Consider the following 12,980-nt stretch of genomic DNA (forward strand, 5'->3'; position numbering starts at 1 on the left):
TTTGTTACAAATAAATTTAAGTACAATAGGTTTAGAAAAGTAGGGCAACACTACAAAGCTTGTTATTCAGTAGGTAGCTATACAGAGTAAACCAACAGTTTATTAATGACTGAAAATACTTCAGAATGGATCAAATGAAAACTCACAAAGGACTCATATAAAACAAATTCAGCAAAGTTAAGGTCTCTCTAAAAGGCATCTGAAACTGAAGTCCTGAACACACTACCCTACAAAACTATGTTTGACACACTGTTTCCAAATTAATGAATGTCACTATCATATTGGCCCTTGAAATTGCCAAGTTAATTTACTGATGCATACAACTGAAACTAATCACCCAATTTCAAGAAAACTTTCTCAAACTCTGCATTTCTTCCCTGTGGGAAACAAAAAAACTAAATTAAAATGATTAGGCTGCTAAAAAGAAAGATAGTTTTTAAGTTGGTTTGTTTTTTTTTCTTCTTTGGCTGCTGAAAATTCTTCAGTCATATGCTGTAAAATCACTCTGGAAAACATTCCAATTAAAAAAAAAAAACAAACAAACAACTTCACTCATTTCTCTATTCCTGTCTCAGAACAGTTTACCTTCACTTCCTCCCACTCATTGCTCTTACCATGTTTGAGGGGGGGAGGTTGGTCATTCTTTTGAGATAACTGTTTGCCTGGATCCCCCTCCAGGAATTCTGATGTTAGGAGAGTGCACACATCACTGTCAGATTCTGAAGAGCTGAACTGAATCCCTGTTGCAAACTACTACAAAGTATAAATTGGTGTTGAGGTTTAAATAAGAGAATCCACCCATGCCTGAAGTTTCAGAACAAGGGATGAGTTATTTCAGTTCTCCTTCTTTTTCTCAGTCTTTCACTTTAGTTATTTGACATCAACACAAGAATCAATATTCTTCTGTCTTGTAATCTTTTTCTCTAAAATTCCTTCTGAATTTCATTCCGATCCTCTTTTGCTTACTCATACATACTCAGGATTTTGATCTCTGTAACACCTTGCTTTGTGCTGCATAGCTCATGCTATCCACTATGCCAAAGCAGAGGGAGCAAACCAACCCAACTTTATCTGAAATAGAGAAGTTTCTTCTAGTGGACTATAGAATTTGAACAAATGGCTGTTCAAACTCACCATTTTGCTTTTTCTAGTATGAGATTTAAAAGGTATTCTCTCCTCAGGACATTTGAAGCTGCTCATCTCCAATTATGAACAGGAAAGAGACAAAGTACCAATTTGTCTGTTTATGTCATTTCTAGAGGGATCTTGCCTATTTGTTCACAAAATAAGACTATCAAGACAGAGCAAAGTTAGAGTAAAGGATAGTTTGAAATGTGTTTCACAGTGGACTGCAGGTGCTGCATAGTATCTCCTCTCATTCCGAGTGAGCTTAGCAGTGCTAATATTGGCTCTTATTTGCAAGAAAGAGATTTATGAACTCAATCACATCCAGTATCTGGATTGAAAAATCCCTGTAACGGCGGAATAATAAAACTGATTGGGAAACATATGCACTTCCTGATAAGCCTGTGAGGCCTGTCTTGAACACTGAGTAATTATACACAATGTAATCTGACCAAGTGAAGATACATGCAACACTCCTTTCCAGCACTTTGTTCTGAGCAAAGCATGAGGGAAGGCCACAGTACTCATCAGTGTGGACAAAGGGAGAGAAAAGAAGAAAGAGAAGTTCCTGACAGTGTACACATGGCGTCTCACCTTTAAGAAATTTTAAAAAGAAAGGAAGGTACTGTATTTCCAGACTCCAACATTCCTTGTAAACAGGCTGGCAAGAACACCATAAAGCATCAGGTAGTCTCTAATTATTTCAGAAAATTTCTTCTGGGAAATAAAATCTCAGATATAAGTTATCCTGAAAACCACACAGAGTCAAGGGGAGGTGTAAAAAAAACAAAACACATAAGTTCATCCACTGCAGCTCTGGTGAACAAGCTCACATTTGATGCCTAAGCAATGACCTCATGAACTCTAGCAAATGACACAGTGTACAAACAGACTCCAGCCAGACTTTATCTCTCATTAAGAAGTGAAGTAGGTATAACCACACATTTACATCACCTGGTTTGAATGAATAAGTAAGTAAATCAATCTTCTTGCTTTCAGTAGCAAAGACATGGGTGGTACACTAACACAAGCACAATACACAAGCAGGTTTGTTTATTACAGCTTAGGACAGCAACGAACTAGCATCTGAGTTGCTGTGATCCATACACGGCCTTGAATAGCAGCCTCCTTAGTAGGCCTGCTATGATAATTAACACAACATTTTAAGTCCCAGGATTTATGATTTCAACCTCACAGTAAATGTCTTATCTGGGAAAATTCAATGCATCATACAAAACAGTATTTTATAGAGATTTGTAGTGACCAGAAAAAACAACATTTATGGCTACACATCTTGAGAGGTGCCACACAGAACTTCTGAATCTCAAAAAAACATTCTTCTCAAATGGTAGATAAATGTATAAAGTAGATGTTTCCATATCTACCCAAAATCATAGTAGAATAACAGAATCGTTTCATTTGAAAAAGATCTTTAAGATCATCAAATCCAGTCATTAACCCAGCACTGTGAAGTCCACCCCTAAACCATGTCCTTAAGTACCATATCTTCATCTCTTTTAAATACCTCCAGGGATGGCGACTCAACCACTTCTGAGCCACCTGTTCAAATGCTTGATAATCCTTACCATAAGCTAATTTTTCCTAATATCCAGTCTAAACCTCCTCTGGCACAACCTGAGGTCATTTCTTCTTATCCTATCATTTGTTGCTTGGAAGCAGAGACTGACCACAACCTCACTATAACCTCCTTTCAGGTAGTTGTAGAGAGAGAAAAAGTCCCCCCTGAACCTTTTTTCCAGGCTAAAAAACCCCAGCTCCCTCAGCCACTCCTCATACGACCTGCGATCTAGACCCTTCACAAGCTTCGCTGCTCTTCTTTGGATGCACTTTATTCTCAGGCTCACTTAACTCAAGTGCTTTACCAAGTGATTAAAACCTGGATGAAGGTTGAAGTAAACTTGAGAAAGAAAAAAAAATTAAACAAAAATCTGTGTAACGTACCTCCCGTTAACTGTAGTGTACTTGATCACATCTCCTGGCAGGACCACTGATAGTTCAATATCTTTATCGATTACATTCTCTTTCTGTTCCATGATGAGGTTGGTTGACTCTATGCTACCAAATGGAGAAACAACAGTGAGTGTTGCTTCAGAAGGAGGAGGTGGTGCTTTAGATTTTCTTCTGAAATAAATGGATAAAAATTAAAAGTCAATTATGTATTTATATATATGATTCCATACTGACAAACTAACAATTCTCAAAACAGGAATGAACCACACTTTATCCACAAATTAAAAAAAGAAAAAAGGAAAAAAAAAAAGACCAATAAACATCAAGCCCAAAACAAGAGTTTTTTATATGTACCTTGAAAAAAGTAAATTAGTTACTTTTTTTACCTCCCTTGCATTATGCAAAGAACCCTAATTGTGTATTCTCCAAGTAGATTTACTGGATTAGTATAAACAGAAATACTGTACTATGCAGTATGAACCCAAATTGCAGTGCCAGTGTACTTAATATAGAATAGATATGGGAGGAAATAGTGATATTTTTCCTCCCCAAATTTTTCTTCTTATTATTAAAATTATTCAAACAAATCCTACCAGCTCCACAATATTTACCTCTATACAGTAATAAAATAACAGTATAACCAATTCTACTGTGTTGTAATATTTATTGACATTTCAGTCACAATCTGCTTTCACATATTAATTATCTTGATACCTTTCCCCATCTTAGTGACTAGCCAGTGTAATCTTGAATGCAAAGACCGATCACTAAATAAGTGTCACTTTAAAAAAAAATCCAAAACAGCATAAAAGGAAAACTCTCTACATCTCTTAATATATTTATGTTACAGTAAATTCTGAAGGCAGCACTCTCGTGTCCTACAACACTCTCATGTCCACTATATGGAAAAGATACTATTATTAAGAATTTTACCATTAGAAACAAAACCAAACCACAGTGAAGACGCATTACCTCACGAGACCTTTCTAATTTCTTATAAGCATTCTTTTAAAAAGCTTGAATGGAGCCACATTCACAGAAAGTTAATATATTTCAAACATAATACAAAAGTTTCCAAAAATACACTTGTCATTTAGATTCTGGAGCTGTACCAAAGTTTGTTTACTTTAAACCTAACAAAAGAAATTAACTTCTATAGTTGTCTGACAGAATTAAAACAAAGGATCTAGCATACAACAATTAGAAACACACATTTTTCTTGGGAAAACAAAGTTTAAAGTCACTCACAATGAAGAGCAAACAAGGTCCAGAGCAGCATTGCAAGAAACGACTGAGTACTGAGACTTCACATGACTGACCTGTTGCTGAAAGTGCTTAGAGTTTTGAACTTCAGAACTCCGTGCTGAATAATTAACTATTCACAGCCCCTCAGAGCTAATCGAGAGCACTCACAGGCCTCCCAACACACTGAATGAGGATCCGCATTCAAAATTTATACCACTTCTCTGTTAATGTTTTAAATTAGTTTGGTGTGCTCCACATACAATTCAAGAAGTGCAACATGAACCGAATATTTAACTTTGGTCTCTAAAGCAGCTTGCCTGTGTTGTTTCACGCTTATGCAAACATTATAAAAAGCATGAATCGAATTTCTTTTTACTCCTCCCCAGCTTCCTTAGGGGTTTTTTGCATGATTTTTAGCTTTTGCATAACTGCTAAATATAAATTATTAGCTAATACAGAGCATCAATACAACTATTAAAAAGAAATAAAACCCCTGGAACATAAAAACTCACCCTACAACATCAATACCAAAAAAAAAATCCAAACCCAAAGTGAACCAATACTGCTTGTCCCCTTCTTTACTCTTTCTCACATCTTTAACTGACTTCAAATGACTGTCAAAAGGTATTTATCACAACTGAACTCAGAATTTAATCTTTGAAGAAGTGTCACAGAGAGACTTGTTTGCAAATGCTAGTAGACTCTATTTTCCATTGAGCAGACAAATGCAATTTTATCACTGGAACTCTACTATTACTAGAGAGTGCTTAATGACACACAGCAATAAATGAATGCAGGGTACAAATAAGAAATATGGTTTTACTCATACAGTGTCTAACTTACACTGCAGAGAGCTAAAAACTGACCAAATATTCTTATTAAAACATGTGTGCAACAGCTGGAGAGATGAAGCTCCATGCATTTATAAAGAACACATACACACATGAGGTCAGGCAGTCTAATAAGATTGCTGAAGCCTCACATCCCCCACTGGGGCCTGGTGCCCCACCCATCTCTAGCACATCTGCATGAGCTTTATGATTAGTTATGCTTATGTCTTCCACTCCAGACAAAGGAGGAAAAATCCTCAAGTGTACTTTCTCAGAAGTCACACCAACTGTCTGGCAACCTCTTATTAAACAACAGGGATTCCAATGCTTTCATTTTCTGTTTCCAGATAGCATGTCTCTTTTTACTTCCCTTCTCACCAATTCTCCCATCTCTCCTTCTTAGCCCAAAGTATTTGCATTTGGTCTTACAGCTTTCTCATTATTTGTCTCTCTATCTTCCCAGAGCAGCAGCTGCCTGACAGGTAGGCTGGGCTGCTCTCCCAGCCGCAGAGCTGGTACTGGACAGCGACTACGATTATGGGTGATGGAAATACACTTGCAGGGACAGTTTTAAACTACAAACCCCCTCCTCTCCCTATTTTGCAATTCAAGAAGCTGACACAGGTGGTTTTCTCACCAAGGCATTCTCCACACATCACTTTATTCAAACACCAAAAGTAACTCCAAGTCTACACCATCATTTCAAATACTTCTCCATCATAAACAACAAACAAAAGCCTGGTTTTCTCTTGCTTCTTCAATTTTACCGGGTACTCAGCAAACCAGGAGAGCAGTTGATTTGTAATGATTTTGTTAAAAAGACAGAGTTGTTCAGCTAGTTTCTTTCCTGATAAGGGAACCCATTATTTTTAGTAAGACAAAATACAATCATAACACAGAGTATAATTACCAGTCATATGAAAACAACACTTCAGAAGCCACAAAAAAAGTGTTCAGTAAATAGTCTCACTGACATCACCTTTCATGTTCAGATAGCTTCCAGATGTTCTAGGACCTAAGCAGACCTGTTCTAATTTTCAAAGTAAACCTTAGAAGAAGTTAGAACAACTAAAAACCTGCTATTAATTTTCATGGCTACTACAGAATTAAAGGAAAGCTGCAGGAAGAATCAAAGTGCAGTTTATTTAGCTACAACAAAGAGGAAGTTAAAAGAGAAATTTTAATCGATTGAGGCCACAACTCACAATAAGAACTCCTCTGGAAATTGCGCTGCAGTATCCTACACAACGTGGGTCCTCACTCATTCCTTGTCCCCAGGGGTCCCAGCCCCATCAACTGCCTGACCTACACTAGACATTCAAATTGCCCAGTCTCAACTCTGTAAGGGATGTGTTCCCCACTGTTTATAATCAGATAAACAATCACAGCAACATATTATCTTCTATGTAAATCTTCTCTAAACAACTGCTTAAGACAAAACAGAAAAATAAAAAAATAATTAAAGGTTCTTCCTAGTCCCGGAAAAGGCAGCCAGAGGAACACCCACAGTGCTCTCACAGGGACCCATATAAGGTGGTGTAGCCTGGGCAGAGTTTCTATTTCCCTTGTTACCAGAGCACCTGGAGGCCACTATTTATGCCAAGTCTTTCAGCTGGCCCTCATCTTGAAGAGATTATATTGTTCTCCAGAGAACTGATTCACATCTCTTAGAAATTCAAATTTCTGAAGTCCCACCTGCAATTTCTGCCTGTCTTTTTGACAGAACACAATTCCTATATTAAAGAATTCCTTCAGCCAAATGCAGATAGAAGACATTATCATTTTGTTAAGAAAAACAGTACATCTTTTTAAATCAAATGCAAGGCCACAAAGTCAATATTTTATCTGCTTCAGATCCCACCTCTACAGAATAAAGTGTCATTGCTGTATCTCAACAGCTTTGCTGCTTGCCAAAAAAAAAAAAAAATAAGAGTCAGTGATCTGAATGTGTGGAAGCCCTTTTTAAAATAAAGGTCTGACACAGTAAATAAATAATGCATCTATTTATTTGATTTTCAAAAAATTCCTGTTGTTACAAAGTTACAAACAGTATATTTTTAACTATCAGTAACTAGAAAAAGGCACTATAAAATAATGAGAAATACTTGAACTGACAGTGACCTGGATATCCCAGTTGTCACCAGCACTTCCTTTCAATAAGAAACACTTTCCAGAAAAGAGAGGAAATCTATCTGCTGTATTTGTGTACAACCAAAGGCTATAGCATCAAGGAATATTACTGTTTACGGTGCTTAACTTCCCATTTGGAACACAGTTACATAAGACCCTACACAAAGACAGCTTGATAGCACTCTCACTGAAATTATTTTGAACCTCATCTCCAACATCAGAACCTTTTCTCAAGTTTTCTATAGCAATCACCAAGAACAGGAAAGGTCATAAAGATCTCACTTGCAATTCAGTCATCTCTAAGGTACTGAAATAGTTCATTAAATATAGTACAGTAAAAAGCTTCTAAGCACAACAGGTAGAGTTCAGCTGATTAATTTGATTTATGGCAACATCAAGAACACTGGTTTATACAAAAGCAATTTTTTTTAATCAAACTTTACAAAATGCCCAAAGTACAAGCAAAACTTAGTGTTATTTTCACTCAAAGTCAGAAAAGGATCTAACTCTACTAAAATTACATCGAGAGAGAAAAAAGGCCACTGCAATAAAGCTTCTCCTGGAGCTTTTCTGGTCCTTGACCTCTCACCCCAAGCAATTATTATAATGCTTTTGACTATTACAATAATGCTGCTTCACTGCCACGCCATAGTAGCAGACTGCCAAAACCTCACTCAATCTTCTCAAACAAGAGTTCAGGCCTACATTAATAACATCGATTTGGGATTTTTTTTTACAATGATACATCCGTTTTGGCCAACAGGTATACAAAATATTTAGGCCGCTAGTTTCACATATAAGCATTCCCAGACCAATACCCATTTTTAATACTCACAGAACAAATTTGTCTTCTACACTAAGTTTATCCTGTTCCGTGTTTGAGGTTAATGGTTTCACTGCAAGTCTTCAAAATCAAACACTACTTGCTAGGAAAAACCTTGGAGACAACTGCAGCACTACTATCTGATCTGCTTATGCTTATCATAGTCCAGCAAATGACTGAAGTTATCAAGGCAAGTCACTCAAAAAATCACTGCTATATATTTCAGGCATATGAATAGAAGACCTCTTTAAAAATAAATTCTATTCATCTTGACTAAATTATTACCTGGCACACAGGGTTCTATAGAAAATTTGGGATGCTGTAAGTGCTGCAAAAAACATTACTTTTAACTTAAACATACTGTAGTGTTCTAATATTTCTCCTTAACATTTAGCAGCCCAAATATTTTCTGTACCAGCGTCATAGCATCTATATAACATGACTATCAGCCTTGACACTAGGTTTTTATCTCAACATCAATATCACTGCTTGATATACAATCTCTCTCTTTATTTCTACTATAAAAGCACCAGCTAGATGTTAAGATCAAGCTATGGATCAATGAGCGTCAAACACTGTCCATTCTTAGGTTATCCCTTCAAGCCAGGCTTATGATACATGTAGGACAAAATAAAGGAAAAATACTTGCTGTACCCGCTCCTTAGAGAATTATGGTCTTTCAGGTTCTAAACTCATCCTCTCCGTTATTTGGGCAAGACTCTGAGGTCATATTGTAAGGATATTGTGTCTAGCAGGTGGTTCAATAGGTATCAAGGAAAAAATAGTTCAGAAACACATTTTAATTTCAGTTTCCAGGTGGAGGAACAAACATAGCCAATTTGTAAATCTTTTGTAATACTGGAGTATTTTACAGTGCATTTCTCTATACAGATTCCCAAGACTGAAAGGATATCAATATTGTAAATCACACCCGTATTTTAAAAATAATAGATAAGAGTAAGATGGCACTAGAAATAAGGCACTGGGTATATAGCTCTGCCAACAAAATAATTCATTGTGCAACTGATAAATAAAATGACATGGCAGTAGTAAAGCTATGGGTGATAACAGTATTAATAAAGTGATCTTTGAAGATTATCTCTATGGGTTTACTCAGAAAGGTTCCACCAAACAACAAACCATCTGCAGATGTTCCCTTACTCATGCCTATATTCAGATGACTGCTACAAAAAAAAAGAAAAAAAAAAANCCTACCAGCTCCACAATATTTACCTCTATACAGTAATAAAATAACAGTATAACCAATTCTACTGTGTTGTAATATTTATTGACATTTCAGTCACATGCTGATTTCCAATTTTAATTATCTTGATACCTTTCCCCATCTTAGTGACTAGCCAGTGTAATCTTGAATGCAAAGACCGATCACTAAATAAGTGTCACTTTAAAAAAAAATCCAAAACAGCATAAAAGGAAAACTCTCTACATCTCTTAATATATTTATGTTACAGTAAATTCTGAAGGCAGCACTCTCGTGTCCTACAACACTCTCATGTCCACTATATGGAAAAGATACTATTATTAAGAATTTTACCATTAGAAACAAAACCAAACCACAGTGAAGACGCATTACCTCACGAGACCTTTCTAATTTCTTATAAGCATTCTTTTAAAAAGCTTGAATGGAGCCACATTCACAGAAAGTTAATATATTTCAAACATAATACAAAAGTTTCCAAAAATACACTTGTCATTTAGATTCTGGAGCTGTACCAAAGTTTGTTTACTTTAAACCTAACAAAAGAAATTAACTTCTATAGTTGTCTGACAGAATTAAAACAAAGGATCTAGCATACAACAATTAGAAACACACATTTTTCTTGGGAAAACAAAGTTTAAAGTCACTCACAATGAAGAGCAAACAAGGTCCAGAGCAGCATTGCAAGAAACGACTGAGTACTGAGACTTCACATGACTGACCTGTTGCTGAAAGTGCTTAGAGTTTTGAACTTCAGAACTCCGTGCTGAATAATTAACTATTCACAGCCCCTCAGAGCTAATCGAGAGCACTCACAGGCCTCCCAACACACTGAATGAGGATCCGCATTCAAAATTTATACCACTTCTCTGTTAATGTTTTAAATTAGTTTGGTGTGCTCCACATACAATTCAAGAAGTGCAACATGAACCGAATATTTAACTTTGGTCTCTAAAGCAGCTTGCCTGTGTTGTTTCACGCTTATGCAAACATTATAAAAAGCATGAATCGAATTTCTTTTTACTCCTCCCCAGCTTCCTTAGGGGTTTTTTGCATGATTTTTAGCTTTTGCATAACTGCTAAATATAAATTATTAGCTAATACAGAGCATCAATACAACTATTAAAAAGAAATAAAACCCCTGGAACATAAAAACTCACCCTACAACATCAATACCAAAAAAAAAATCCAAACCCAAAGTGAACCAATACTGCTTGTCCCCTTCTTTACTCTTTCTCACATCTTTAACTGACTTCAAATGACTGTCAAAAGGTATTTATCACAACTGAACTCAGAATTTAATCTTTGAAGAAGTGTCACAGAGAGACTTGTTTGCAAATGCTAGTAGACTCTATTTTCCATTGAGCAGACAAATGCAATTTTATCACTGGAACTCTACTATTACTAGAGAGTGCTTAATGACACACAGCAATAAATGAATGCAGGGTACAAATAAGAAATATGGTTTTACTCATACAGTGTCTAACTTACACTGCAGAGAGCTAAAAACTGACCAAATATTCTTATTAAAACATGTGTGCAACAGCTGGAGAGATGAAGCTCCATGCATTTATAAAGAACACATACACACATGAGGTCAGGCAGTCTAATAAGATTGCTGAAGCCTCACATCCCCCACTGGGGCCTGGTGCCCCACCCATCTCTAGCACATCTGCATGAGCTTTATGATTAGTTATGCTTATGTCTTCCACTCCAGACAAAGGAGGAAAAATCCTCAAGTGTACTTTCTCAGAAGTCACACCAACTGTCTGGCAACCTCTTATTAAACAACAGGGATTCCAATGCTTTCATTTTCTGTTTCCAGATAGCATGTCTCTTTTTACTTCCCTTCTCACCAATTCTCCCATCTCTCCTTCTTAGCCCAAAGTATTTGCATTTGGTCTTACAGCTTTCTCATTATTTGTCTCTCTATCTTCCCAGAGCAGCAGCTGCCTGACAGGTAGGCTGGGCTGCTCTCCCAGCCGCAGAGCTGGTACTGGACAGCGACTACGATTATGGGTGATGGAAATACACTTGCAGGGACAGTTTTAAACTACAAACCCCCTCCTCTCCCTATTTTGCAATTCAAGAAGCTGACACAGGTGGTTTTCTCACCAAGGCATTCTCCACACATCACTTTATTCAAACACCAAAAGTAACTCCAAGTCTACACCATCATTTCAAATACTTCTCCATCATAAACAACAAACAAAAGCCTGGTTTTCTCTTGCTTCTTCAATTTTACCGGGTACTCAGCAAACCAGGAGAGCAGTTGATTTGTAATGATTTTGTTAAAAAGACAGAGTTGTTCAGCTAGTTTCTTTCCTGATAAGGGAACCCATTATTTTTAGTAAGACAAAATACAATCATAACACAGAGTATAATTACCAGTCATATGAAAACAACACTTCAGAAGCCACAAAAAAAGTGTTCAGTAAATAGTCTCACTGACATCACCTTTCATGTTCAGATAGCTTCCAGATGTTCTAGGACCTAAGCAGACCTGTTCTAATTTTCAAAGTAAACCTTAGAAGAAGTTAGAACAACTAAAAACCTGCTATTAATTTTCATGGCTACTACAGAATTAAAGGAAAGCTGCAGGAAGAATCAAAGTGCAGTTTATTTAGCTACAACAAAGAGGAAGTTAAAAGAGAAATTTTAATCGATTGAGGCCACAACTCACAATAAGAACTCCTCTGGAAATTGCGCTGCAGTATCCTACACAACGTGGGTCCTCACTCATTCCTTGTCCCCAGGGGTCCCAGCCCCATCAACTGCCTGACCTACACTAGACATTCAAATTGCCCAGTCTCAACTCTGTAAGGGATGTGCTCCCCACTGTTTATAATCAGATAAACAATCACAGCAACATATTATCTTCTATGTAAATCTTCTCTAAACAACTGCTTAAGACAAAACAGAAAAATAAAAAAATAATTAAAGGTTCTTCCTAGTCCCGGAAAAGGCAGCCAGAGGAACACCCACAGTGCTCTCACAGGGACCCATATAAGGTGGTGTAGCCTGGGCAGAGTTTCTATTTCCCTTGTTACCAGAGCACCTGGAGGCCACTATTTATGCCAAGTCTTTCAGCTGGCCCTCATCTTGAAGAGATTATATTGTTCTCCAGAGAACTGATTCACATCTCTTAGAAATTCAAATTTCTGAAGTCCCACCTGCAATTTCTGCCTGTCTTTTTGACAGAACACAATTCCTATATTAAAGAATTCCTTCAGCCAAATGCAGATAGAAGACATTATCATTTTGTTAAGAAAAACAGTACATCTTTTTAAATCAAATGCAAGGCCACAAAGTCAATATTTTATCTGCTTCAGATCCCACCTCTACAGAATAAAGTGTCATTGCTGTATCTCAACAGCTTTGCTGCTTGCCAAAAAAAAAAAAAAATAAGAGTCAGTGATCTGAATGTGTGGAAGCCCTTTTTAAAATAAAGGTCTGACACAGTAAATAAATAATGCATCTATTTATTTGATTTTCAAAAAATTCCTGTTGTTACAAAGTTACAAACAGTATATTTTTAACTATCAGTAACTAGAAAAAGGCACTATAAAATAATGAGAAATACTTGAACTGACAGTGACCTGGATATCCCAGTTGTCACCAGCACTTCCTTTCAATA

General features: G+C 36.7%; 1 protein-coding gene and 1 long non-coding RNA gene across 5 annotated transcripts in view; both read right to left on the bottom strand.

Moving 5' to 3' along the window:
• COBLL1 (cordon-bleu WH2 repeat protein like 1) overlaps positions 1 to 12,980 on the bottom strand; it is a 99,843-nt gene that overhangs the window by 30,088 nt on the left and 56,775 nt on the right. For all 4 annotated transcript variants that reach the window (XM_017835189.1, XM_017835187.1, XM_017835188.1 and 1 more), the window contains exon 2: positions 3,088 to 3,267. In XM_017835189.1, the coding sequence (XP_017690678.1) occupies positions 3,088 to 3,267 (180 nt within the window). The remainder of the gene's footprint in view (positions 1 to 3,087; positions 3,268 to 12,980) is intronic.
• On the bottom strand, positions 3,659 to 9,424 carry LOC108507314. Its single transcript, XR_001878073.1, has 2 exons — positions 9,358 to 9,424; positions 3,659 to 3,707 (listed from the first exon to the last, which is right to left on the bottom strand). It is a non-coding gene; the product is annotated as an uncharacterized LOC108507314 (long non-coding RNA).

This window comes from Lepidothrix coronata, unplaced genomic scaffold (assembly GCF_001604755.1).
Source record: "Lepidothrix coronata isolate B3197 unplaced genomic scaffold, Lepidothrix_coronata-1.0 Scaffold250, whole genome shotgun sequence".
NCBI classification, from domain to species: domain Eukaryota; kingdom Metazoa; phylum Chordata; class Aves; order Passeriformes; family Pipridae; genus Lepidothrix; species Lepidothrix coronata.